Source organism: Heterocephalus glaber, unplaced genomic scaffold (assembly GCF_053883595.1).
Source record: "Heterocephalus glaber isolate CG9 unplaced genomic scaffold, H.glaber_assembly_v1.0 deba00001451, whole genome shotgun sequence".
Lineage (NCBI taxonomy): Eukaryota > Metazoa > Chordata > Mammalia > Rodentia > Bathyergidae > Heterocephalus > Heterocephalus glaber.
Genome location: NW_028258301.1, coordinates 457,186 through 484,271, shown reverse-complemented (window position 1 = coordinate 484,271; position 27,086 = coordinate 457,186). Strand labels below are relative to the sequence as shown.

At 40.2% G+C, this 27,086-nt stretch overlaps 1 protein-coding gene and 1 pseudogene across 3 annotated transcripts in view; one reads left to right on the top strand and one right to left on the bottom strand.

Moving 5' to 3' along the window:
* The window catches only part of Zyg11b (zyg-11 family member B, cell cycle regulator), an 84,068-nt gene that overhangs the window by 18,920 nt on the left and 38,062 nt on the right, over nucleotides 1-27,086 (top strand). For all 3 annotated transcript variants that reach the window (XM_087214837.1, XM_004869236.4, XM_021247914.2), the window contains exons 2-3: nucleotides 15,007-15,172; nucleotides 21,247-22,001. In XM_087214837.1, coding sequence (XP_087070963.1) covers nucleotides 15,007-15,172; nucleotides 21,247-22,001 — 921 coding nt within the window. The remainder of the gene's footprint in view (nucleotides 1-15,006; nucleotides 15,173-21,246; nucleotides 22,002-27,086) is intronic.
* LOC147827295 (peptidyl-prolyl cis-trans isomerase D pseudogene) lies at nucleotides 4,865-12,369 on the bottom strand (annotated as a pseudogene).

The following is a 27,086-nucleotide window of genomic DNA, read 5'->3' as shown; positions in this document are numbered from 1 at the left end:
TTTTAGTTTAGTCCATGGTGAGAGATATAAATCTAGTTTTAATCTTTGGCAAGTTGAAGCCCAATTTTTCCAGCACCATTTATTAAAGAGGCTATCATTCCTCCAGTGAGGGTGTTTGGCTCCTTTATCGAAGATGAGATGGCTGAGTGTGTCTGGCGTTGTTTCTGCATCTTCTAATCTGTTCCACTGGTCCTCAAGCCTGTTTCTTTGCCAGTATCATGCTGTTTTTATCACAGTAGCTTTGTAGTAGAGTTGCAGGTTGGGGATTGTGATACCCCCTGCCATGTCTCTGTTACCTAGAATTGCTTTTGCTATTCTGGGTCTCTTCTTGCTCCAAATGAATTTTTGGATTTTTTTCTCGAGGTCTATGAAGTATGCTGCTGGGATCTAAATTGGAATTGCATTAAATCTATATAGCAGTTTTGGAAGTATGGCCATTTTCACTATATTAATCCTTCCTACCCAGGAGCAGGGGATGTCTGTCCATTTTTTGATATCATCTTCAATCTCTCTTTTCAGAGTGCCATAGTTTTCAGAGAAGAGGTCTTTGATTTCTTTCGTTAGGATGATTCCTAGGTATTTCAGTTTTTTGGATGCTATTGTGAAAGGAATTATTTGCCCTATTTCTCTCTCAGTGAGTCTGTCATTTGTGTAGAGGAAAGCTATTGATTTTTGTGTGTTGACCTTGTAACCAGCTACTTGACTGAATTTGGTTATTAAATCTAGAAGACTTTTGGTGGAGTTCTTGGGGTCTTCTATATAGAGTATCATGTCATCTGCAAATAATGACAATTGGACTTCTTCATTGCCTATCTTTATTCCTTTTATTTCTTTCTCTTGTCTAATTGCCATGGCTAATGTTTCCAGAACTATATTGAACAAGAGAGGTGATAGTGGACATCCTTGTCTTGTTCCTGATTTGAGTGTGAAGGATTTCAGTTTTTGACCATTTAGTATGATATTGGCTGTTGGTTTTTCATAGATGGCTTCTATCAGTTTGAGGTAGAGACCATCTATTCCAATTTTTTGTAGGGTTTTTATCATAAATGCATGTTGGATTTTGTCAAATGCTTTTTCTGCATCTATGGAGATAATCATATGGTTTTTGTCCTTGGCTCTATTGATATAGTGTATTACATTAATTGATTTTTGTACATTGAACCATCCCTGCATCCCTGGGATGAATCCCACTTGATCAGGGTGTATGATCTTCTTGATGATCTTCTGCATTCTGTTTGCCAGTATCTTATTAAGGATTTTTGCATCTGTGTTCATTAGTGAGATTGGGCTATAGTTCTCTTTTTCAGTTGGGTCTTTTTCTGCTTTGGGGATCAAGGTGATGCTTGCTTCCAGGAATGAATTTGGGAGTATTGCTTCCCTTTCAATTTCATTGAAGAGTTTAAACAGTAACGGCAGCAGTTCCTCTCTAAATGTCTTGTAGAATTCAGCAGTGAAGACATCAGGGCCCGGGCTTTTCTTAGGTGATAAGTTTTTAATTACGTTTTCAATTTCATTGGTTGATATTGGGTTGTTCAGAATTTTTAGGTCCTCTTCATTCAACTTTGGTAATTCATATGTATCTAGGAATCTGTCCATTTCTTCTGTGTTGTCCATCTTATTGGCGTATAGCTTCTGGAAGTAGGTATTGATGATCCTCTGGATTTCTGCTGGGTCTGTTGTAATTTCACCCTTTTCATTCCTAATTGCAAGGATTTGGGCCTTTTCTTTCCTTTTTCTGACAAGGTTGACTAAAGGTTTATCAATTTTGTTGATTCTTTCAAAGAACCAACTCCTGGCTTCATTGATTTTTTTGTATCGTTCTCTTAGTCTCCATTGCATTGATTTCTCCTCTGATCTTTATAATTTCTTCCCTTGTATGAGCTTTGGGGTTGTCCTGCTCTTCTTTTTCTAGAAGCTTGAGGTTCAGCATCAGGTTGTTTAATTGGGATCATTCTGTTTTCCTAATATGCATATTCACTGCTATGAATTTCCCTCGTAAGACTGCTTTCATTGAGTCCCATAGATTCCAATATGTTGTATTGTCATTGTCATTTAATTGAAGGAACTGTCTGATTTCTTCTTTAATTTCCTCTGTGACCCATTGGTTATTCAGAAGTGTGTTGTTCAATTTCCACGTGTTTATGAAATTTTTTGAGTTTCTTTTGCTATGGATCTCCAATTTCATTGCACTATGGGCTGATAATGTACAGGGGATAACTTCAATTCCTTTGCACTTACTTAAACATGTTCTATGTGTGAGTATGTGGTCTATTTTGGAGAATGACCCATGTGCAGCTGAGAAGAATGTGTATTCTGATTTTGTGGGGTGGAAGACTCTGTAAACATCTGTTAAGTTCATTTGTTCAAGAGTTCGATTGAGTTCTAGTATTTCATTACTTATTTTTAGTCTAGTTGATCTATCTATTTGTGACAGTGGGGTGTTGAGGTCCCCCACTACAATTGTATTAGTGCATATATGGCTTTTCATGTCTGTTAGTATTTGTTTTATATAGTTGGGTGCACTAGTGTTTGTTGCATAGATATTTATGATTGTCATCTCTTCCTCTTGGATTCTTCCCTTTACAAGGATGTAGTGTCCTTCTTCGTCTCTCTTAATCAGTGTTGGTTTGGAATCTACTGGATCTGCCAAGAGGATAGCTACTCCTGCTTTTTTTTGGGTTCCTGTCGCATGCAGTATTGTTTTCCACCCTTTAACTTTCAGTCTATGAGTTTCCTTTTGAATTAAGTGTGTTTCTTGTGTGCAGCATATTGTTGGATTTTGCTTCTTGACCCATTCTGCCAGTCTGTTTCTTTTGATTGGTGAATTGAGACCATTAACGTTGATGGTTATAACTGAAACGTATTGACTTGTTATTGCCATGACTTTTTCTTTTTGTTGGGTTCTCCCCCTTTACATTTAATTTCTTGTCTTGCCAGATGGGTTCATTCTGCTTTGCTTCCTGGGGTTGTGATCCTCAATGTCTGTTCCTAGGCTATTGTGTAAAATTCTTTGGAGTGCTGGTTTGGTATTCACGAAGTTCCTAAGGTGCTCTTTGTCATGAAAATATCTTATTTCTCCATCCATTTTGAAAGATAGTTTTACAGGGTACATCAATCTGGGTTGGAGGCTGTTTTCTTTTAGGGCTTGGAATATGTCACTCCAAGCTCTTCTTGCCTTGATGGTTTGTTTTGAGAAGTCTGCTGTGATTCTGATGGACTTTCCTTTGTATGTGATTTGTTTCTTTTCTCTGACTGCTTGTAGAACTTTGTTCTTCTGTTGTGTTTCTGGAATCTTAACAATTATATGCCTATGTATAGATTTTTTTTGATCAAGGCTATTTGGAGTCCTATATGCCTCACTTATCTGTATGTCAAGCTCTTTTCCCCTGCTTGGGAAGTTTTCTGCCATTATTTCTGTGAAGAGATTTTTTATGTCATCTGCACTCTCTCCTGTGTCTTCATTGAGCCCAATCAGTCTTATGTTATTCTTTTTTGCATCATCTAGCAGCTGCTGGATTGATTTCTCATGTTCCCTTATAATTTTGAAGCAATTTTTCTTTTCCTGGTCACTAATTGCAATCTTATCTTCTATATCTGAAATTCTGTCCTCATACTGGCTCATTCTGCTGTGTAGACTTTCAATGGAGTTTTTCATGTCCTGGAAATCTATTTGCATCTGTTTTATGGATTCCATTTGTTTCTTATGTTGGGATTCCATCATGTTCCTCAGCTCCTCTCTAGATTTATTAACCATGTCTTGCACTAAGGGCACAATTTCTCCTGTTATCTGAGAAATTATTTCTGATTTCATTTTTTCCAGATCCCCTTTTGTTGCCAGTTCAGTGGGTCCAGGTGGTTGAGTATCAGAGGGTTCCATGTCATTTCCCTTTGGGGTTGCTGTAGGTGATCTGGAAGTCTGGTTTTGAGACTTATTTACGTGTTTTCTCATTTCGACTGGGGCGGGGGGCTGTTAGCGCCTGCATGGATTACCTCCTCTGAGCTGGGTGAGGTGGGACAGGGGCCGCGAGCAGTGGTAGGGATGGTGACCCAAAAGCCCTTTCCTTGTGGGCTGGGAGCAGCGGGAGGGATGGTGGCTGGGAAACCCCTTCCTCTGGACCAGGAGCAGTGGGATGGTGGCTCAGAAGCCCCTTCCTCTGGGCCGGGAGCGGTGGGAGGGATGGTGGCCCGGAAGCCCCTTCCTCTGGGCCAGGAGCAGCGGGACGGAAGGTGGCCCAAAAGCCCTTTCCTCTGGGCTGGTAGCAGCGGGAGGGATGGTGACTGGGAAGCCCCTTCCTCTGGACCAGGAGCAGTGGGACGATGGCTCAGAAGCCCCTACCTCTGGCCCGGGAACAGTGGGACTCAGTACCTTGGTCTGGTGGTCTGGTGTCCTCTGCACCTTGGTAATGTGGAATCAGGTGGCTGCCTGTCTGCAGCGGGCTGATTCGGTGTCTTCCGCGTGACCCAGGACCTCAGCAGGGCGAGCACAGACCTGCCTGTCTGCAGCGGGCTGACCGGGCTTGTGTTCCGCGCGACTGGGGACCTTGGCAGGGTGTGGGCAGACCTGCCTGTCTGCAGCGGGGTGATTCGGTGTCTTCCCCGTGACTCAGGACCTCGGTAGGGCGTGCACAGACCTGCCTGTCTGCAGCGGGCTGATTCGGTGTGTGTTCTGCGCGACTGGGGACCTCGGCAGGGTGTGGGCAGACCCGCCTGTGTGCAGTGGGGTGACTCGGCGTCTTCCGCGTGACTCAGGACCTCCAACAGTAACTTGGTTTTATGGCTTTAAACAATCCATGTGTAATATTCAAGCAAAATTGAACCCTTACCAAGCAAACATTTTTGCATGTACTGCCTTGTCTTTATCTTTTTATGCTGTGCCTGGATAGCTTTGTCTTCTAGTGCTCTCTTGAGCTTTCTTAAGATCAACCAGTGCCAGATTAGAGTCTTTCAATCCTTGCCATCCTCCGTGGCACAGTGCTTTGGTATTTGATGGGTCTGTTTCAGGAGCTTGCAGATCACTGTTGATTTTGCTCCTTGCCAAGTTGAGGTCTTCAGATTACAAGCACTGGTATCAGCAGTGCCCCCAGAGCTGTCTGCTTCCTCAGTAACAGCCTTTGAACTGTTCACATCTTAAAACCTTTGTGTATTTTTTAATAGCCATCTCTCAGTACTGGGACTTGAAAAAAGTATTTTAAATGTTCTAAATCTTCTGTTATTAATACAGTTTTAATTACATCTTTTAAATTTACATCTGTACCTTCAGGGAAATATGGATGACTATTGCCAGAGCCATCTTTGGGGAATATTCCCCAGCCATCACCTTTTTTCAGATCTCCACATTCTGCAATAATGCACAATTTGGCAGGTTTTTCAGCATTTACTGCTATAGTATCTTTGCCATGCCTCTTCCTTTAATTACTTGGCAGGACAGGAGTGGCCACTCAAATTTGGGTGCCTATAAAATTCTTATGAGAACTGAAATTGTGTACATAAACTGCTTCACATAGTAGCATACTGAACATAGAAAATAGCACATAAATGCAAGGTCCCGAGTTCGATCCCCGGTCCCAAAAAAAAAGAAAGAAAGAAAGAAAGAAAATAGCACATAATAGCACAAAAATGCTCAATAATAATGATTATGATATGAGTATAGCAATTAAATGCTTAAAGATACAGGTTTTGACCTCATTTTTGAATTGGAGTCTAACATCATAGTGGCCATGTGAAAATGAAGATACTTAATCTCACCCCATTTCCTTGTCTTTAAATGCATGTTGTTACTGTGCTTGGCTTCAGATAGAGAAATTCAAAGAGCTCATGTATCAAGGGACAGAGGACTCTGCCAGGATTAGATACATAGCAAGTGCTTCATGTAAGATCGCTGCTGTGATCTTTATTCTTGTTCTGCCATCTGGTGGCTGTTTTATCTTTAATGTGTAAGTTAATTATTCTGTAGTTTAGCTTACCCACTTTATTCAAAGCAAACTTGATTTGCAGATTGCAAATAGGTATGTAGTGCTTAGTTTAGTGCCTGTAACCACACCATTGTCATTCAGTATGCAGTAGGTGGTGTTACTAGTGCAGTTTAGTTTTTCAGGTGCTGAAAGTAGTTAATTTTGCCTCAGAAATTAGGAAAGGCATCACAGAACTAGGTAATGAGCTTTGATCGAATCTTTAAGGCTGAGTCCTTTGCCATAAAAGGACTAATCTAAATAAGGGCTCACAAGTGTGAAAATCCAGCCAGGCATGGTGGCACTTACCTGTAATCCCAGTATTTGGGAGGCTGAGGCAGGAGGATCACCTTGAGTTTGAGGCCAGCCTGGGGGGCTACATAGTGAGTTCAAGGTCAGCCTGGAATACATAGTGAGATCCTGTCTCAAAAACCAAAAAGAGAAAAAAGAAAGGAAGGGTCAAAATTCCCAGGGGTAGTGGTGCAAGCCTATAATCCCAGCCCTGTGGGAGGCTGAGGCAGAAAGACAAGAGGATCAAAAGTTCAAGGTCAGGAGCCAGGGATTTAGCTCATTGGTTCTGTCACCTGCCTTGAAAGCACAAGGTCCCAAGTTCGATCCCTGGTACCAAAAAAAAAAAAAAAAAAAAAGTTCAAGGCCAGCCTGGGCTACATAGTGAAACTTTGTCTCAAAACACCTTTTTAAAAAAGGGGCGCTAAAATAAGAACAGTAAGGGTTAGGTTGCATTTAGTGCATCAGGTAGGTAGTGTGTTTTGGGGGGAAAAGGAAACTGGAAAATGAGTCTAGTGAGAAGGGATGGAACCAGTTAGTAAAATAATTTTGAATACCTTGCTAAAAAGTACTTGTTGGTTTTTTTTGGTACCAGGGATCGAACTCGGGTCCTTGTGCTTGAGCAGCAGGCAGGCGAAACCACTGAGATAAATCCCCGGCCCAGAAGTACTTATTCTTTATTCTGTAGGTCTCTGCTTTTCTAATTTTGACCTTTTTTCATTTTAATTTTTTGGGACAAGGCCTTGCTGCATAGTTCAAGGCCTTGTACTCACTATGGAGCCCAGGCGGGCCTCAAACTTGCAGCAGTCCTCCTGCCTCAGCCTCCCTTGCTGGGTTTACTGGTGTGCACCACCACACCCAGCTCTAATTTTGATTTAAGAGCAGAATAAAATAAAATTGCTATAGGGTAGAGGAAGGGTTTACTTGAAATTAGTGCTATAAACAGGAATTTCTAAAACTTGGTATGATATTTGCCTCCAGTAGGACGCCTTAATGAACGGGGAGTATGTTGAAGTACATCCCCAATGAATGCCTGAAACTACAGCTCATACAGAACCCTATGTTCTTTCCTATATGTATGTACCTATGATAATTTATGTTAGGGATAATAAGAAATTAGCAGTGATAACCAGTAATAAAATAGAGCAATTGTAATAGTGTGCTATAAATAAAGTATGTGAATGTGATTATTCTCTTGAGTCACAACAAATAACAAGGAGCTGGGGGTGTAGTTCAGCTGTGGACCACTTGGCTAGCGTGTGTAAGACCCTGCGCTTGAACCCCAGCAGCACAAAGAATAAATATGTAAACAGAAAACCCACAATGAATTAATATTTTCAGACTGTGATTATGTGCATGGAACTGAAACTGGTGAGTGAAACCTAGGACAGGAGGGGATTACTACTGTGTGTCACTCCTCTGAAATGCAAGGCAGGTCAGGTCAATGACATGAGTAAGGCTAGGTAACCCCATCTAAAAATGAACAGACAGGGCCAGGGATTTAGCTCAGTGGTTCCGCCGCCTGCCTTGAAAGCACAAGGTCCTGAGTTCCATCCCGGATACCTAAAAAAAAAGAAAGAAAGAACAGATAGGTACATACCAAGCCCAGGGCAGAACCAGAGCTGTACCCACTGTCTAAGGTCTACTCGAGGCTGGGTGTGGCAGCACACGCCTGTAATCCAGCACTCAGGAGCCTAAGGCAAGAGGATCGCTGCAAGTTTGAGGCCAGCCTGGGCTACACAGTGAGTTGAAGACCAGCCTGGAATACATAATGAGACCCTGTCTCAGAAAACAAAATCTACTCCAGAAGCCACACTGCTGTCTGTGACTTCCTGAATTGTAATTTAAGCTAGTGCAGAAGTATTGAGAAGAGCTTCCTTTCCTATGTTATTTTTATTTATTTATTTTTGAACTCGGGTCCTTGTGCTTGTGCTTGCGCAGCAGATGGCAAAACCACTGGGCTAAATCCCCAGCCCCTCCTATGTTATTTTTAAATAGTAGCAACAGCACTGAAAATTAAGTGTCTCTTAAAATTAAACAAATTTTATTGGGGGGGCCACTGGGGATTGAACCCAGGGCCTTCGAACTGAGCTAGATTCCCTCTTACACCTTTTTGAGACAGGGCCTTGTTAATGTCAATAAGTTCCTCTTGCTAAGGGCTCCAACTTTTGATCCTCCTGTCTCAGCCTCCTGGAGTGTTAGAATTACCAGTGTGCAGCAGCACACCAAGTTTACAGTTAATTCTTTCATAGTTTCAACTCAGAGAGTTTTTCCCATTACCAAACAACCATATTCCAGACAGTTAAAAACAAAGCTCCTACTGAAAAAAACAGAAGTTGGATAACAAGATAATCCACACAGTTCAAAGACTAAATGATTTCTAGGAAGTATTGGAAAGTTCTTTGTAATTATTGTAATGACTTCTACTCCACTTAGTCTAACCCAGCTGTAATGTATAGCTTTTATCCTGTAGTTTCTCTTCTTAAAAAATGACAAAGACGGGCTGGGGATTTAGCTCAGTGGTTTTGCCGCCTGCTGCGCAAGCGCAAGGACCCAAGTTTGATCCCTGGTACCAAAAAAAAAAAAGACAAAGACTCCCATATCATCTCTACCCACTGTTCTCATGCTGTGAAGACTTTCAAGGGATTCCCGGTGGAGATGTGCAAGGCACTAAAGCTAGAGGATAAATATGGTATTATCTTCTCAGAGTGTAAACTTTCTTAAAGATTATATTAGAGGATGAGAGCATGGGAGCTGGGGAAGAGGGGATCAAGCTGTGTAGCCAGTAAACGTGTGTGTGCGTGTGTGTGTGTGTGTGTGTGTGTGTGTGGTGCTAGGCTTGAACTCAGGACCTCATGGGTGTTAGGCACATGATATACCACTGAGCTATACCTCTAAGCTCTTAAAATATTTTTATAATGAGACATATATACAGTCAGCCCTTGTACCCTTGAGTTTTGTGTCTGTGTGTCTTGGTCACTTTCTCATCCCTGAGACACAGTATCCACCACTTACCACTTGAAGGAGAGGTTTCTTTGGGCTCACGGTTTTTAGAATCGGCCACGTCTTGATGGCTAGGAAGCAGAGAGAAGGAGGGGCAGGGGAGGGAGAAGCACCCTTGCAGGTCATTCCTGGGTAACCTGCCTCCTCCGACCAGGCCCTGGCCCTAACGGCTGATGGAGCTACAGTTGCAGTAGCACCTCCATGATGCAGTCACCTTCCAAACACATGAGATCAAAACTTTTAACACCATGTATTCAACTAACCTGGGATTGAAAATATTCAGAAAAGGGCTGGGGAATGAAGTTAAATGGGAGAGTTTTTGTCCAGCATGCACAAGGCTGTAGGTTTAATCCCCACAGTGGCAAAAAGAAAAAGAAATATTATCTATAATAAACATGTAGAGACGTTTTTTCTTGTCATTACTTCCTAAATACAATACAACCACTGTATAGTGTTTGGATTGTACTAGGTATTATAAACACTCTAGATGTAATTTAAAGCAAGGTGTGTAGGTATAAGGAAATACCATGTCATTTTATATAAGGAGCTTGAATATCCTCAGATTTTGATATCCACGGGGCTCTTGGGTCCAGTCCCTCACACCAAAGGATGACTATTTAGAATTCATATATAAAGTTTAAAAGTGTAGAGCTGGGCCTGGTGGTACATGCCTGTAATCCCAGCACTCAGGAGGCTAAGGCAGGAGGATCGCCGTGAGTTCAAGGCCAACTTGAGCTATATAATGGGTTCAAGGCCAGAATGAACTACATAGCAAGGTCTTGTCTCAAAAAAAAGTTTTAAAGGGTAGTATAATATGGTAGACAGATGTGGTGGTACAGATCTGTAATCTGAACTACCTAGGAGGCTGAAGCTAGAAAATCTCAAGTTGAGGCCAGGCTGGGCAACTTAGTGACACCCTGTCTCAAAAAAAAAAAAAGGACTGGAGATGCAGCTCAATGGTAGAGCATGAGGCCCTGTGTTCAGTCCCCAGAAAATACATACGCACGCACACACACACACTCTTAGTGTATTGTGGTAGATAAGGACACAGACCCTTAAGGCAGACTTTTTGGTTTGAATAATCCTGACTCTGAACTTTACCATCTGTGGATTTCCAGACACCTTGTTATCACAAAAGGTCTGGTTCTGCTGCCATCCAAAAGAGCCGGTAACTTCAGAGATAGAGTAATGGGAAAAGAAATGGTTTTTGTGCAGCATGGCGGAAGACGAGAAGTCTCTGTCCGTGACCCTCTTGCCTGGCACTGCCAGGAGACAGCTTATGGTGCATCTTATATGGGAATATCATCTCAGTGTCTGGCTGGGGATTTAGCTCAGTGGTTCCAGTGCTTGCCTAGCAAGCACAAGTTCCCGAGTTTGATCCCCAGTACCAAAAAAAAAAAAGATCCATCTCAGTGTCAGTCAGGTGGACACAGGCAGCTCATCAGTCCTGAGAAATAGCCAGTTCTGGAACTTGGCTCTTGAGGATCTTCTCTTGGGTCAGAAGCCTCTGAGTACTGCAGTTTATTACAGGGAGTATTTTAAAAGATCCTAAGAAAAGTGATTTGGAAGAGATGATCATTTTGGAAGCAGGGGTGTGAGGCTTCTGCAGCCTCCCTGCTAGCCATCTTCCCAGCTCCTCTGCATGCTCAGGATCCTGGAAGCTCTCCAAACTCCAGGGTTTTTTTTTACAGAAGTTTCATTATGTATGCATGATCGATTAAACTGTTAACCCTGACCAGTAGTTTACCCTTCAGCCACTCCTCCCTTCCTGGAGGTTAGTGGTAAGTAAAGTTACTTTTGTTTTTAAGCTATTATAAGAGTTCTGAATTCTGTGAGCTATTTTAGCAAATAAGTGAACTCAAGGCCCTCTTCAGGGGGATCATGGACACCCCCAGTTTATAGCTGAGTACCAGGGGGAACCTGGAACTTAGGACTGGTGTTGGGAGTGTGGGCAGTGGTGTGGAGCTGAGCCATTAACCTGTGGGTCTGCACCAATTCTGGGTAGTGTTGGAATTGAATTGAACTGTAATACCCACGGGGATCAGAACTCTGGTGCTGAGGAAACCTCACATTTGGTGGCAGTAATGTGAGTAAAAACAGCTTAGACCACCCTTTCTGTTTTTAAGCTATTATGAATAATGTTTCTATAAATATTCATGTACAAATTTTTTATATGGGCAGTTTCATTTGTCTTAGGTTTATACCCAGGAGTAAAATTGCTGGATCATATGACAACTCTTTGTTTAAGTATTTTGATGAACTGCTACCTGTTTTCCCAGACAGCTGCAACATTTTTACAACCTTTCCTATTGGCCATGATTTTGATTATAGCTATTCTAGTGATTGTGGAGTGGTAGCTCATTGAAAAAAACATTTTTTTTTGAGACAGGGCCTCATTCTGTAATTCAAACTGTCCTTGAATATATAATGTAGCCCAGGTTGACCTCAAACTCACGGCGATACTCTTGTCTTAGCTTCCTGAGTGCTGGGATTACAAGTGTGTGCCTCCATGCCTGGCTGCTCATTGAGATTTTGATTTGCATTTTCCTGGTGGTGAATGATTTTGAGCATCTTTCACTGGTCATTTGTAATTCTTTAGAGCAGTGTCTATTTAGGTCTCTATTTTTAGTTTGCTTTTTTATGACTGAATTTGTAAGAGAGGTTTTTGGGGATAGAACCCAAGGACCTCACACTGTAGTAACATCTTCAGCCCTGTTGATTGATTGATTGATTGACTGATTGACAGTCTGGCCAAGTTCCCAGCCTGGGCTCAAACTTGCAGTCCTCCTGCCTCAGCCTCCCAGAGTGCTGGCATTACAGTCAAGCACCACCATGCCAGAGTCCCTTAAATAGTCTGGACACAAGTTCCTTTTTAGATAAGTGACTTGCAAATATCTTCTCCCATTCTGTGGGTTGTCATTTTACTTTGTTGTATTCTTTGAACTACAAGAGTTTTTAATTTTGATGAAGTCCAACATACCTGCTTTTTCTTTAGTTGTGTGTGCACTTGTATTTAATAAACCATTTACTAATCTGAAGCCAGTAAGATTTATACCTGTTTAAAAAAAAAAAAAGATTTATACCTGTTTTCCTCTTAAGAGTTTAATAGTTTTAGGTCTCACCGATCCATTCTGAGGTAATTTTTATAGTATATGGTGTGAAATCAGACTCTTCATTCTTCTCCACGTGGATTCCAAGTGTCCCAGCACTGCTTGCCTCTTCTCTGGCCCAGGGAATTGTCCTGACACCCTAGTTGAAAAAGCATTTGACCCTAAGTGTAAGAGTTTATTTCTGGATTCTGACTTCTCTTCCATTGGTCTCTGTGTCTGTCCTTATACTAATGCCACTTGTTTTTTCACTTTTCTTTTGGTTTTTTTAAATAGAATCTCACTATGTAGTCTAGACTGGCCTCTAATTTTTGATCCTCCGGACTCAGCCCCCCAAGTGCTGGGATTATAGGTGTGTGCCACCATGCCCGGCTCACACTGATTTATTTGATTAATGTATTTTTATAGTAAGGTTTCAATGTGAGTCCTCCATCTTTGTTCATTCTTTCCCAGTTTGTTCTGGCTATTCTAGGGCTCTTGTATTTCCATATTCATTTTAGGATCAGATTATCAATTTCTGTAAAAAAAAATGCAAAAGAGTTTTTAATATTGATCTTGTAACCTGCAATCTTGTTTCTTTCTTTCTTCCTTTTTTTTTTTTTGGTACTGGGGATCAAACTTGGGACCTTGCACTTGTGAGGCAGGTGATGGAAACACTGAGCTAAATCCCCGGCCCCTAACCTGCAATCTTGTGAACTCATCTTTTAATTAACTGTGATGGCTTTTTAAAAACTTGTTTGGATTTTCTGTATCTCAGTCCATGTCACCTAAAAATAGAGATAGTTTTACTTCTTTCTTTCAAATCTGTGTACCATTTATTTTCTTACCTATTTAATTTCTTACTAAAATTTAGTAAAATGTTGAATTGAAATGGTGATAGCAGTCATCCTTGCTTTGATCCTGATTTTAGGGGGAAAACATTGGGACTTTTATTATTATTATTATTATTATTATTATTATTATTATTATTATTTTGGTACCTGGGATCGAACTCAGGTCCTTGCGCTTGCGCAGCAGGCGCCGAAATCACTGAGCTAAATCCCCGGCCCGGGACTTTTATTATTAAGTAACTGGTTTTTTTGGTAGATAGCCTTCCTCAGGTTGAGGAAGTTTGATAAATTATTTTTTAATCATGTACGCTGAGTATTTTTCAATGTGATTAATACAGCATATATTAGAAATAAACATTTTTAGTGGCTTCACATTATTCAGTCATTAAAGTGTTACATATGCAGCTGGGTGTGGTAGTAAATGCTTGTAATTCCAGCACTCAAGATGCTGAGGCCGGAGATCTGTGAGTTTGAGGCTAGACTGTGCAACATGGCGAGTTCAAGGCTAGCCTGGGGTACACAGCAAAATCCTGTTTCACAAAATCACCACCACCACCAAAAAAAAAAGTCATATATGCTGTATAATGTGGTAAGAGTTGTACTCCTGAATCAGCTCTTGTTTTTTGTTTTGTTTTTTTTTTTGGTACCAGGGATCGAACTCTGGTCCTTGAGCTTCCGAGGTAGGTGGCAGAAACACTGAGCTAAATCCCCGGCCCCACCAACTCCTGTTTTGAAGCCCATTTTGTCACTTAATAAATGTAAAATGGTGAGAAAGATGCTATTTTTCTGAGCCTGTTTTCAGTTATATGAAAATGAAAATATTTGACTACTTTTCAAAATAAAGATGAGGAATAAATGAAATAATGGATAATTCTTGTAAGATATTGAGCATAGTCATACAGAGCACAATACACAATTAAGGACATTTAAAGTGTTTATTTTTATAATTAAAGCCCTTAAATCTTTGCTAATTTATTAGTTTTTTAAAAATTATTATTCCTTGGACTGAAATGACGGGGTTAAACCCTTCCTTCCTCCTCCTCCCCTCTCCTCCTTTTCCCCTCCTTTCTTTCTTGGGATTGAATTTGGGGCTTTTGCACTGAGCTACAATTCCCAGCCCTTTTTCTATTTTTTCTTTTGAGACAGGGTTTTGTGATCCTCCTGCTTCAGCCTCCCAAGTGCTGGGATTATAGTTGTGTGCCTCCATGCCTGGCCAAACCTTTTCTTTTTTTTTTTGATACTGGAGATCAAACTCAGGACCTTGCCCTTGCAAGGCAGGCACCAGAACCACTGAGCTAAATCCCCGGCCCAACCTTTTCTTTTTTGAGGATAACATCTATACTAAATTCTTTTATCCAGATAAACTCACCATATTTGAATAATCACATTGGAAATAAGAATTTTGTGGGAGATTAAGCTGAAAAGTAAATTAGAATTAAATTTTGGGAGGACATCAGTGTATCTATCCAAAAATTTTGTCCTTTGTCTTCAAGCCCAGGGGAGTCATGAGAGAGTTTAGGAGGATCAGTTTGCTATGCCCCTGAGGCCTTCCCCAACCATTCCTGATAGTTAGAACTTCCTGTGTGCTTACATGGTACCCCATACAGTGTGTCCATCCTGTGTTACAGGTCCTGAGCAGTGTGTAAATGTTGTTTTGGTACTTCTCTTCCTTCCAGGAGCGTGGCTCAAACACTGTCCTCTCACTGCCTAACAGTATCCATTGCTTATCACTTTCTTATTGGAGGAGTAAAAGAATGTTTTGTTCTCTCCTTTTTTGGAAATTAACTTGTTCCTTTTGTGTTCCCTTCATGTTTCTTCCTGGGCTCCAAGGAGGAGGCATCTCCTTATTCCTTACTTGATATCTGCTTGAGTTTCCTGACCACTCACCTTGAGAAATTCTGTTCAGCAAGGCAAGATGGAACATTGTGTCTGCAGGAACCTGGGGTATTTCCACAAGAGGTGGCTGATCGACTGCTTCAGACCATGGCATTTCATGGTAAGACATAACCAGAGGAGACAAAAATTATGTGCTATTAATTGGTAATGGATTTTGAAGTACTACTATGGCCATTTAATTATTTTCTTAGAAATAACAGAAAAGACCAGATAAACCCGATTCTAGGAAAAGGAATTTATTTATTTTTATTTATCCTGCCTCTTACTGTGTAATTTAGAATAAGCATTTTTCTTTTCTAAGCTGGACAAAAAATACCCATTTAGAAATCCTTGAGTATAAAATATCTTTGTCTTCATTTGACAGTGGGAGAATCAGTACTATCATGAAAAAACTAGTTTCTGGTTTTGATTATTAACATGGGAAACTATGGATAACTTAATACTTGTGTTTTCTAAAACAAATTCTAAATTGAGAAGTATCTGAAATGATAGTCGTGTATATTGAGTCTTTTTTTATTTTTATATGTTTTAAATACAAGAGATACACCTTTATTATATCTTACAAACTCTTAAAAGTGGGAAATACAACTTGTTCATAGCTATAAAATAGAGTGCAAGGACCCGAGTTCGATCCCCGGTACAAAAAAAAAAAAAGTAAAATAGAATGAAAATTTGGCAATAATAATAGCTATCATTTATGGATTGCCTGTGTTGTGCCAGACATTTTACAGTATAGCCATTATGAACCCCATTCATATACAGATGAAGAAACTGAGGTTCAGAGCAGTAACTTCCTGCCGGTCACAGTGCTAGTGAATAGTTCAGGTGCAGGTCTGCCTATTTATGAACATACATTCTTCCCACTGTGCCACACAGCTTCCTGCACTGCACCTACAGTTGAGCCACCCCTGCTTCTATGTGCCACTTTTGCTGTGGCTTTATATGAAAAACACTGTTAAGCATGTGTGCAGATAACGCATTCCAGGGAAGAGTAGGGGAAAATATGGCTATAATTGAGGGGGTTTGTTTTGAATAATTTAGGAAAGAAGACCTCTATACTCCTTGATTTTCACTAGTTTGCTCAAGCCTATCAGCTCTTTGAATTTTTCCAATCCTCTATAGGAACCAGGGTAAATTTCATTGAGTACTATACATGTTTAAAAGTCCCCTACAGGGCTGGGGATTTAGCTCAGTGGTTCCAGCGCCTGCCTCACAAGTGCAAGGACCCGAGTTCAATCCCCAGTACCAAAAAATAAAAAAGTCCCCTATAAAACTGCACAACAATTTAAGAGATTATGCTGGTGCTAATATTTTTTTCTAATCTGAATTTAATTATTTTACTCAGCATATTCAATTAAAAAACTAGTAAATAAAAAAATAAGTGTTAACTAAAGTTTTAACTTTGCCAGATTGAATTATTCTTTTGAAATATATCTAATCATAGCTAATGATAGCAGCTAGCATTTATTGGATACTTATTACATTTTATGCACTGTGGCAAATGTTTTATGTGGATAAAATAATGAAAGTGACTTTTAAATAAATACAGTTAAATAATTGTCCCTCAGAATGATATTTTAGGAAGGCTACATGATTGATCAAAATATATTTTCTAACTCTTCTGTTCAAACTGCCTTCCACTGAGGAAACTGAGGGTCAAAGAGTAGTTTGCTGCCCCTACTTGTATTGCCCCAATGTGATGACCTGCTTTAGTTACCAAAACCAGTTCTGAGTTATTTTAAACATGCCAGAGTGGTACTGCTGAGAATGTACAAGAGAACAAGTTGCCAGATCTGGTTACTATTTTAAAACATTGTTTCATTAATTTTTCTGTTATTTGTAAGTTTTTCATAATAAAGTAGAAAAAGAGCCAAGCACAGTAGTGCAAGCCTACGATCCCAGTTACTTGGAAGGCTGAGGTGGGAGGATCCAAGTTTAAAGTCATCCTGGGTAACATAACAAGACTGTTTAAAAAAACAATTTTTTTAAATTTATAGAGGAAGTGTCATTTCTTTCCAACTTCTTTCAAGATTTTTGTTTTTAGAGTTCATGTTTTGGTTTGAGTATCTTTGGGTTTGTTTTGATTGTCATTCATGCATCTTATTCAATGTATAGTCTGTCTTTTGCCTTATTTGGAAATTTTTTTGACATTATTACTTCAAGTACTTCTTGAAACCCACCCTCTTTCCTTTCCTTGGGGATTCCAGTTACACAGATAGATTTGGATGTTTATTTGAGGGGGGGGAGTGTTCTAGTGTACTTTTTCCTACTGCCTAAATTTGGATATTTGTATTCTTTTATCTTTCTAGGTCACTGATTTTTTCTCCATCTGTTCCCTCAATCTGCTTTTGAGCCCAAACATTATTTGTATTTTTCAGTTGTAAAATTTTTCATGTGGTTCTTCTTTATGTTTTCTGTTTCCTTGCTGAAGTTTTCTGCTTTTCATTTGTTTCAAGCATGTTTGTAATTGCTCACTTTTTTTTTTTTTTTGGTACCGGGGATTGAACTTGGGTCCTTGTGCTTGCGAGGCAGGCGGCGGATATAATTGGTCACTTTTGAAAATGTATTTGCATTTTGATCATCATTCCTTTAAATCTTTATCAAATAATTTAAAATTTTCTGTTACCTCACTTGACATCTATTGTAATCTTTTCTTCTATTTTGGTATGGTGAGTAATTTTTGATAGAAAACTGGATGTCTTGAATACTGTGTTCTCCTATTTAAATTTGTGACTGTGACAGTGGCAGTCAGGAGCACGGCCTTGTCACTGCTGTGTAGGAGTTGGTGCTCTGGCTCCCCACTAGGATTCCAGGGACACCTCTAGCTGAGGGGTAGGTGAGTGCATCATTTCTGCTTCACCATCATGGACTCCATGTTGGGAGCAAGTGATCTCATTACTGCTAGGCCACTGTGAAAGTCCTGACTTGTCACCAGGCTTCCGGTGACATTACTCCGACCAGGAGAGTGAAGGACTTCGATACTGCTAGGTGGATATCAGTCAGGGCTGCCCAGATGGTATCCACTGACATCACAGGGGCGAAGGTAGGGATGCTGTCAGCTATCGCAGATGGTAGGGGTGAAAGTCCTGGCTCCTTAGGCTTCTCTAACGCCGCCTCCCTTGTGGGGAGGTTGGGGCGGGTAATTAACAACCTTGTGAGGGTGGAAACCTAGGCTCCCTTGGTGTCACAGTTTTTTTACCCGCTGTGGTCTTCAGCTGAAGTAGAGAACTTACTGTCCAAAAATTTCCAGTTTTGCTGGCTCCGTCTGGTACTTTGGGTAGAATGAGCAGATATTTTGGAGCTTGTCTGTGCTCATTGGTGCTTCCTGTGGTGCTAGCTTCAACTTTGGGTGTGGGATACATGGCCAGTAAAACACCCAGGATTCCGCTGTGTTTTTCTTTGGGTCCCAAGGTCCCCAGCTGTACTGTTTTATTTAACTTTCATGTAATCTATCCACAGCTCACCTTCCCAGCCTCATTTCTTATCTCCCCACTTGTGTACTAATATCCCAAGAAATGCACCACATTATCACTCATATCTGTTTTTCTTCTATTTATCAGGGAAACAGGGCTGCAGGTTTTCCTTTCCTTTGATTTCTGTCCTTATGTTCAAGCAATATAGAACTACTTACTGTTTTCTAGTTGTGTGATGTGCCTTCACATCTGTAAGGCGTTGTTCATGCTGTCTGTTCTCCCTTTGATGCTGCTTTTACTTTCTTTCTCCATCTTTGAGTTCTTTTATCATCTTTGAAGGCCTTACTCAAGCATTATCTCCTCCATCCAATCCGTCCCAGATCTCCAGCCAGAATGGATCACTTCCTTTCTTTGCCTTCTTGGTACATTGTACTTGGCACTGGTAGAGCATACATCTCATTCTGTTATGGCTGGTCATCTTTTTTTTTTATTCTGTGGAATTATAAATCGAGTATAGAAGCATATGTTTTTTTGCATCTACAATATTTAATACTGCTTGACCTACAGTAATTGTTAAAAAGTTGTTCATTGACTGGATGTGGTGGTGCAGGGCTGTAATCTCAGCACTCGGGAGGCTGAGGCAGGAGGCTCACCGAAAGTTTGAGGCCAACCTGGGCTACATAGTGAGTTCAAGGCCAGCCTGAACTACACAGTAAGACCCTGTCTGAAAAAAAAAAAAAAATTGTTGAGTAGCTAGAACCCCATCATGAAATTTACCCCCTGAGATAAAGTTTAGGTAGTTTAAAAGACTTACTCTAGAATAGCACTGTCCAATAGAAACATAGTTTTACATCTACTGTTGACTACATTAAAAAAGTAAAACAAGAGATGGTGGTATAACTTAATGGTGAAGTGCTTGCCTAGCGTGGTGAGGCCATAGGTTCCATTCCTAGCAATGCATGCACGTACACACACAAGTCCCAAACATGCATCCCTACACAGGTAAAACAAATTTTAATAATACTTTAAACCAATATATATAAATCTGTATCATTTCAACATGTGATAGATATAAAGTTATTGAGGTATTTTACATTCCTTTTTTTGGTTGTACTATGTGTTCAAAATTACAGTATATGTATATTTTTTTTTTGAGAGAAGGTCTTGCCATATAGTTCAGGCTGAACTCACTATGTAGCCCAGGCTGGCCCCGAACTCTCGGTGATCCTCCTGCCTGGGTGCTGGGATTACAGATGTGCCACCACGCCCCACAGTATGTGTTTTACACTTAAAGCTTACCGTGACCTGGGTACAGTGGTGCATACCTGTGATCCCAGCTTTCTGGGAAGCTGAGGCAGGAGGATTGGAAGTTTAAGCCGAGCTTGGACAACTCAGCAGTTTAGCAAGACCCTGTCTCAAAATAGAGAATAAAAGAAGCAGCTGGGGATGTAGCTTAATGTGGAGGCCCTGGGTTCAGTCCCCAGTACAAGAAAGGGGGATGGGTCATACTGGCTATTCAAGTGCTCAACGGCTGTGTGGTTAGTGCTACTGTGTTAGTAAACACAGCTCTACAATATGTAGCGGGATTCTTAATATGTCATTTATTTTTGTCCATTGTGCCAGTTTTTATAAAGTTTTTTTGTCTAGCGATAATTGATAACATCCATTAGTGAAGAGTACTCCCTTTAAATAATACCTTGGTTCTGATTTGAGGGTGGCTCCCTGGCAGCCTGGTCTACATCTTTAGGATGGGCTAGCTGAGGGGCCACTTGACTTAGTCTCTTGAAATCAAGCTTTATTTATTCTGCCCCAACTGCTCATTTACCTCAGACTGTTCTTAGACTGCCTTTTATTGGCACGGCTGTTGCTTCTTTCATAGTAGATGTTATTCAGTTGATGTGATGCTGTTGAGATATGGCTCCAGAGAATGTGTAGCACTCTTGATTGGTAGGCAGGTATGTCTCTGAGGAACTTCCTAAAGAGTTTATTGTGTCTGCTTTATTTATATTCATTTAAAAGAGAGGGGCTATAACTACTAGGTCCTTTTAATAGATTTTAGATCTGGCTAGTGGTTTAAAAATGTGTTAAAGCTGGGCTGGGGATTTAGCTCAGTGGTTTTGCTGCCTGCCTCGCAAGCCCGAGTTTGATCCCCGGTACCAAAAAACCAAAAAAAAAACCAAAAAAAAAATGTGTTTAAGCACTTTATGTGTGCTGAATATAATATATATTTGTTTATATCACAATATGTTGTAGTGAATTTAAAGTCTAGGCTAGAGATGCATTAACACAAAGTTTAAACCTCACTCATGATACATAAACTCTGTAAACCCATCAAGGGTTCTGTTCCAAGGTTATCTTAGTATCCAGACTGATGGAGGCTCCACCTTCATAAAGCTGTCCTCTCTAGAGCTGAAGACTCCTGGTTCGCCATGTCCTCGTCTAACTGCAGGAAGGGCTGGGAAGTACAGCTGTCTGTGTGTCCAGTGAGATGAGGAGAACCAAATGCTAGTTGAGTTCAGTATGGTCTACTACAGTCCCGATTCTGCCTCTTGTTAGCTATATGATCTTGGAGAGCCACTTTTTAAGCCTCAGCTTACTTGCTTATAAATTATAGGTAAGAGTAATACCCTCATTTCACAGAATTACAAGTTTCAGATGAAATACAGTAGCATGGGACACGTCGGAAATGTAGAGCATGGTGGGCATTTTTGTTGTCTTTTAGCTGTTTTTTGAAGTAAAAGTGCTGCTTGTGTTTCCCCAGGTCTACTGAATGATGGAACTGTAGGTATTTTTAGGGGCAACCAGATGCGCTTAAAGCGAGCTTACATTCGCAAAGCAAAGATCTCTGCTGTTGCTTTCCGGAAAGCCTTCTGCCACCACAAGTTAGTGGAACTCGATGCCACAGGTGTGAATGCTGACATCACCATCACTGATATTATCAGTGGGCTTGGCAGTAACAAATGGATCCAGCAGAATCTCCAGTGCTTGGTGCTGAACTCATTGACTCTCTCCCTGGAGGATCCTTATGAGCGGTGCTTCAGCCGGCTTTCTGGCCTTCGAGCTCTCAGCATCACCAATGTTCTCTTTTACAATGAAGACCTGGCTGAAGTTGCGTCGCTGCCACGATTGGAGAGCCTGGATATCTCTAACACCTCAATCACAGACATCACTGCTTTGCTGGCCTGCAGAGACCGACTCAAGTCTCTAACCATGCACCACTTGAAGTGTTTAAAAATGACAACTACCCAGATCCTGGATGTTGTTCGGGAACTCAGACATCTGAATCATCTTGATATCTCAGATGATAAACAGTTTACATCAGACATAGCTCTTCGCTTACTAGAACAGAAGGACATCCTACCCAGTCTTGTCTCTCTGGATGTTTCTGGGAGAAAACATGTGACAGATAAAGCTGTTGAAGCCTTTATACAACAACGGCCCAGCATGCAGTTTGTAGGTTTGCTGGCCACTGATGCTGGTTACTCTGAATTCCTCACAGGCGAAGGACATTTAAAGGTTAGATCTTAAAAATGTGTTATTTTAGCTGGAGGTGTGGTGGCACATGCCTGTAATCCTACCACTTAGGAAGCTGAGGCAGGAAGATCTCTGAGAGTTCAAGGGCAGCCTGGGCTACATAGTGAAACCCTGTCTCAAAAAAAAAACCAAGAACAAAACAACAACAACAAAAATACTATTTTGTCAGGCTGACCAAAGTCTTAGTTGCATAGACTCTGTTAGAATGACTGTCTAGTATTTGGGAAATGTTCACAAGGCAGGGAATTGTATAGGGCAGTGATGGTGGACCTTTCAGAGCTTCCAATGATAAACAGGCTGTTGTGGCATTCATGCTACAGGTTCCCCGTACTGGTATAGGGGAAAGGCTTGCTTTAGAGTTAGAGTCCTAGGTAAAAGCCCAGCTTTTGTGCTTTCTCACTCTGAGAAAACTCTAGTGTAACTTAATTTTGAGTTTCCATTTCCTTATTTATAAAATAGACACTATTTCTACCTTGCAGAATTTTTCTGAAGATTAGTAATTATAAAGTATAGTGCAGTAGGTCCTGGTTAAACAGGGTCTTGTTATGCCATTTAGATATTTTGAACCATTTAAATGTATCATTTCTAATGGATCATTTCTATGAAACTAAGGATATTCCTTGTTAAATTGAATATCTAATGTTAGATCAAGCTCTTGGAGGAAATCACCTTAGAAATGGTAATAATTTTCTTTTCTTGAGATTTCTTGTGCTTAATGATTAAAATTTAGTTTAACAAACATCAATTGGACTTAATACAGTTTTGGATTCAAAGATGAAAAAGACATAAGATTGACCTTCTGAGAAGACTAATCTAATGGGTGTGGTGGTGACATGATAAAAAATCTGTTATGGATTTGTATTTATTTCCTTGTACTTTAAACTTATAGCCTAAGAATCTAGAAAGTATGTAGTACTATGTATGGAAATGTTTAGCAGAGAGATCTACTTAATTAAGGCTTTTCTGAAGGATAGATGAATGAGTAGAGATCCTAAGGGTGGGTAGGTTAATATGCACAAAGGCCTGTGTACTAGATAGGGAGGTTGGTCCTTGGGGTAGGTATTTTTATTTTTATTTATTTGGTTTTTATTTTTGAGACAGAGTCTCACTATGTAGTTCAGGCTAGCCTTGAGCTCACTATCTAGTCTTGAACTTGTGGCAGTCTTCCTGCCTCAACTTCTCAAGTGCTGGGATAACAAGCGTGTGCCACCTCACCCCTGGCATAAATACTTTTAGAAATTTCTTAGGTAAATATAATGATCAGCCAAAGTTAAGAATCATTGCTGAGGGCCGGGGATTTAGCTCAGTGGTTTTGCCACCTGCCCCACAAGCGCAAGGACCCGAGTTCGATCCCCGGTACCAAAAAAAAAAAAATATATATATATATATATACACACACACACACACACACACACACACACACATATATATGTATATATATATATGTATACGTATATATGTGTGTATAATATATATATAGGTTATTGGAACTTTGTCCTTTATTCATGTGTATACAAAAGTTGATATTCCTTTTATTTAGTTTTTTTTTTTTGGTACCAGGGATCGAACTCGGGAACTTGCGCTTGTGAGACAGGCGCTGGAACCACTGAGCTAAATCCCTGGCCCTCCTTTTATTTCTTTTATTACTGATTTGAAAGCTAGAACATAATAGATCATGCTAGAGGAGAGCCGAAATTTCTATGCCTCCTTTTTTAGAATTGTTTTATTTTTCTGGGCATAGTGGCACATGCCTATAATCCCAAGCTTACAGGCTGAGGCAGCAGGATCGCAAGTTCCACACCAGCCTTGACAATTTAGCAAGACCCTGTCTCAAAATTTTAAAAAAAGATAGATAAATACAAAGGACTGAGGCTATAGCTCAGTGAGGCTCTGGGTTCAATCCCCCAAAGCCCTTTTCCCAGTGAAAAAAACCAACTGTCTAATTTAGCGTAGTGGGTGAAAACTTTGTCTGAAATGATTATCTCAATACAGTATTGTGATGCTTCTAGTTTAGTTTGGCTTTATGTGCCTCTTTTATTTAGGCCACATTAAAGGATGCAAGGAATCATTGATGTAACTCCCCAGTATTTATATGGGATGATGGTTTTTAAAGAAATGATGTGCTTATTGTGCCTCTGTCTGCATTACTTTTTTTTTTTTTTTTGCCATTAAGTTGTAGGAATTTATCTTAAATTACTTACAGTTGATTAAAATGGAATTCATGATAAAAATAGAAGATACTTGAGGAAAAGTAGAAGATCTTCTGGGAAATGGACTCTGCACACACACTAAATTTAACAATGCCTCTAAAACTAATGATTATAGCAACAAATGTTTTCACATTAAAATTCTGCTTTTTATGTATTTCCCATTTTTTATACAATTACAAAAGAAATAAAAGCCCTAAAATCTTGATTATATTTTCTCTTTTGGGCCAAATACTCATTTCCCCCTAAATTTATTGACCTGTGGGACATTTCATGTAATAAAATCTTTCAAGTGAAAGGCTAGGGTTTGAAAAAAAAAAAAGATGAATTTTTTTTTTTCCTTAAATTTTTTTATTGGTACATTTTAGGCATACAATACATTTACATTTATCATTGGGTGCAATGATGTAGCTTGGTTTTTATTTTTTCCCTATTCCCTGTCCTCCCTTCACCCCCTCCACCCTTCCCTATTTACAAAGACTTTGTTTCCATGTTTTCCTTTTCTCATAATTTTTCCTTTCCCCTTCCCCTCCCACTTCCCCTACCCCTTTGGACCTTTTCTTCCTATTTCAAATTATCAATTATTCATTTTAATCATTTTAATCCTTATTTACACTTTCAGTTTCTCACACCAGAGAAACTATTTGGTATTTACACGTGTGTCCTATTTATTTCCCTTAAGAGTATGGCCTCAATATGCATCCATTTAGCTATAAATGACCCTAGTTTCTCATTCTTTATGGCTGAGTAGTACTCCATTTTATAAAAAAAACCACATCTTCTTTATCCAGTTTCCAGTTGATGGGCACTTGGGCTGATTCCAAACTTTAGCTATTACAAACTGTGCTGCTAGAAACATGGGTGCACATATATCGCTGTGGTATGATTCATTTAATTCTTTTGAGAAGAGCCAGGGATTTAGCTCAGTGTTTCTGCCTCCTGCCTTGCAAGCTCAAGGTCCCTGAGTGCGATCCCCAGTACAAAAAAACAAAAACAAAAACAAATAATTCTTTTGAGAAGATACCCAGCAGGGGAATAGCTGGGTCAAGTGGGACCTCTAGTCCTAGTTCTTTGAGGTATCTCCATACTGATTTCCACAGTGGTTGCACCAGTCTGCACTCCTACTAACAGTGGAGAAGGGTTCCTTTCCCCCAACAACCCCACCAGCATTTGTTATTGGTTGATTTCTTGATAGTAGCTATTCTTTGGGGTGAGGTAGAATCTCGGTGTTGTTTTCTTTTTGGTACTGGGGATCGAACTCGGGTCCTTGCGCTTGCGCAGCATGCGGTAAAATCCCTGAGCTAAATCCCCAGCCCTCTCAATGTTGTTTTCATCTGCATCTCTCGAATGACCAGTGATGTTGAACATTTTTTCATATTGTTTGCTGCTTTTACTTCTTTGTCTGAGAAATGTCTGTTCATTTCGGATGCCTATTTTTGAATTGGGTCCTTAAAAGTTGGGGGGTCTGTTTTTTTAAGTTCTTTATATATTCTAGATAGTAGCCCTTTGAGTTATAGCTGCTAAAATTTTTTTTCCACATTGTAGGTTGTCTCTTAGCTCTGTTGGTGGTTTCTCTTGCAGTGCAGAAGCTTTTTAATAAGATGAGATCCCAGTTGTTGATTCTTTGTACTACTTCCTGTGCTACTGAGGTTTTGTTCATAAAGTCCAAAAGATGGATTCTTTTTTGGGTGTTTTTTTTTTTTGGTACCGGCGATTGAACTCAGGACCTTGCGCTTGCAAGGCAGCTGCAGTGCCACTGAACTAAATCCCCAGCCCTCCTCTCCTTTTTGTTTTTGAGAAAATGGCCTCTCCAGGGTCTTGGCCAGCTTTATTGGGCCTGTGTTTCCCTGGACTTTTTTATTCTAAAGCCTGTGTCTTTCCAGTGCACCTCATGCCCATATTTGAGTATCTTAGGATCTCTCTTTCCCCTCACTTTCTCAGTGCACCACAGCTCTCCATTTACTTCTCCACAAGCAGGATGTTTACCTTCATTTTCTACCTCATTCCTAGGCTTATTTTTCTACCAAGATATGGCTCTAGCTTCTGAGGATCTTTGTAAGTCTGCTAAGCCCAGTATTAATTCTCAATCATCATATTATTTGATGTAATACGGTATTTGATGCAGTTGATCTTGCTTCTTCCTTGAGATAAAGTTTTTTAAACTTACCTTCCAGGGTATCACACTTGGGATGATTCTTATTTTTTCCTACTTTTCTTGCTGTTCAGTCTCAATTCCTTCATTGGTTTTTCATCATCTACCAAGCCTCTAACTATTGAAGTGTTCCATGCTTGGCTCTTGAAACTTACAGGTTTTCTTTTTGTTTGTTTATTTCTTTGATACAGGGTCTAGATGCGTAATTCAGGCTAGGCTTGAATTCACATTGTCTTGGAACTGGTGGCAGTCCCCCTGCCTCAACCTTGGGGAGTGCTGGAATTATAGGCGTGTGCCACTGTGTGATGACTCCCAAATTTGTATCTCCAGTTTAGACCTCTCCTTTGAATTTAGACTTTTGTATTGAACTGCAGTAATCAACAGAGAAGTTGGTCCATTAAAAAAATTTTACAAAGTACTTTTTAAAGATGTCTGAGTCAGTGTTCTTGTTCTCAAAGAATTCTAGTCTAGGAGAGAGGAGATAGATTTAAAAATAGTTTCAATCCATGTTGGGCATACTGGTGTGCATCTGTAATGTCAGCTAATGGGGAGCATAGTGCAGGAGGATCACAAGTTCCAGGCCAGCCTAGGCTATGTAGTGAGACCCTGTCTCAAAGAAAAATAAAATGTTGGAGATATAGCTTGGTGGTAGAGCACCCCTGTGTTCCATCTCCAGTACTGAAAAAAAAAGAAATTTCAATCCTGTGT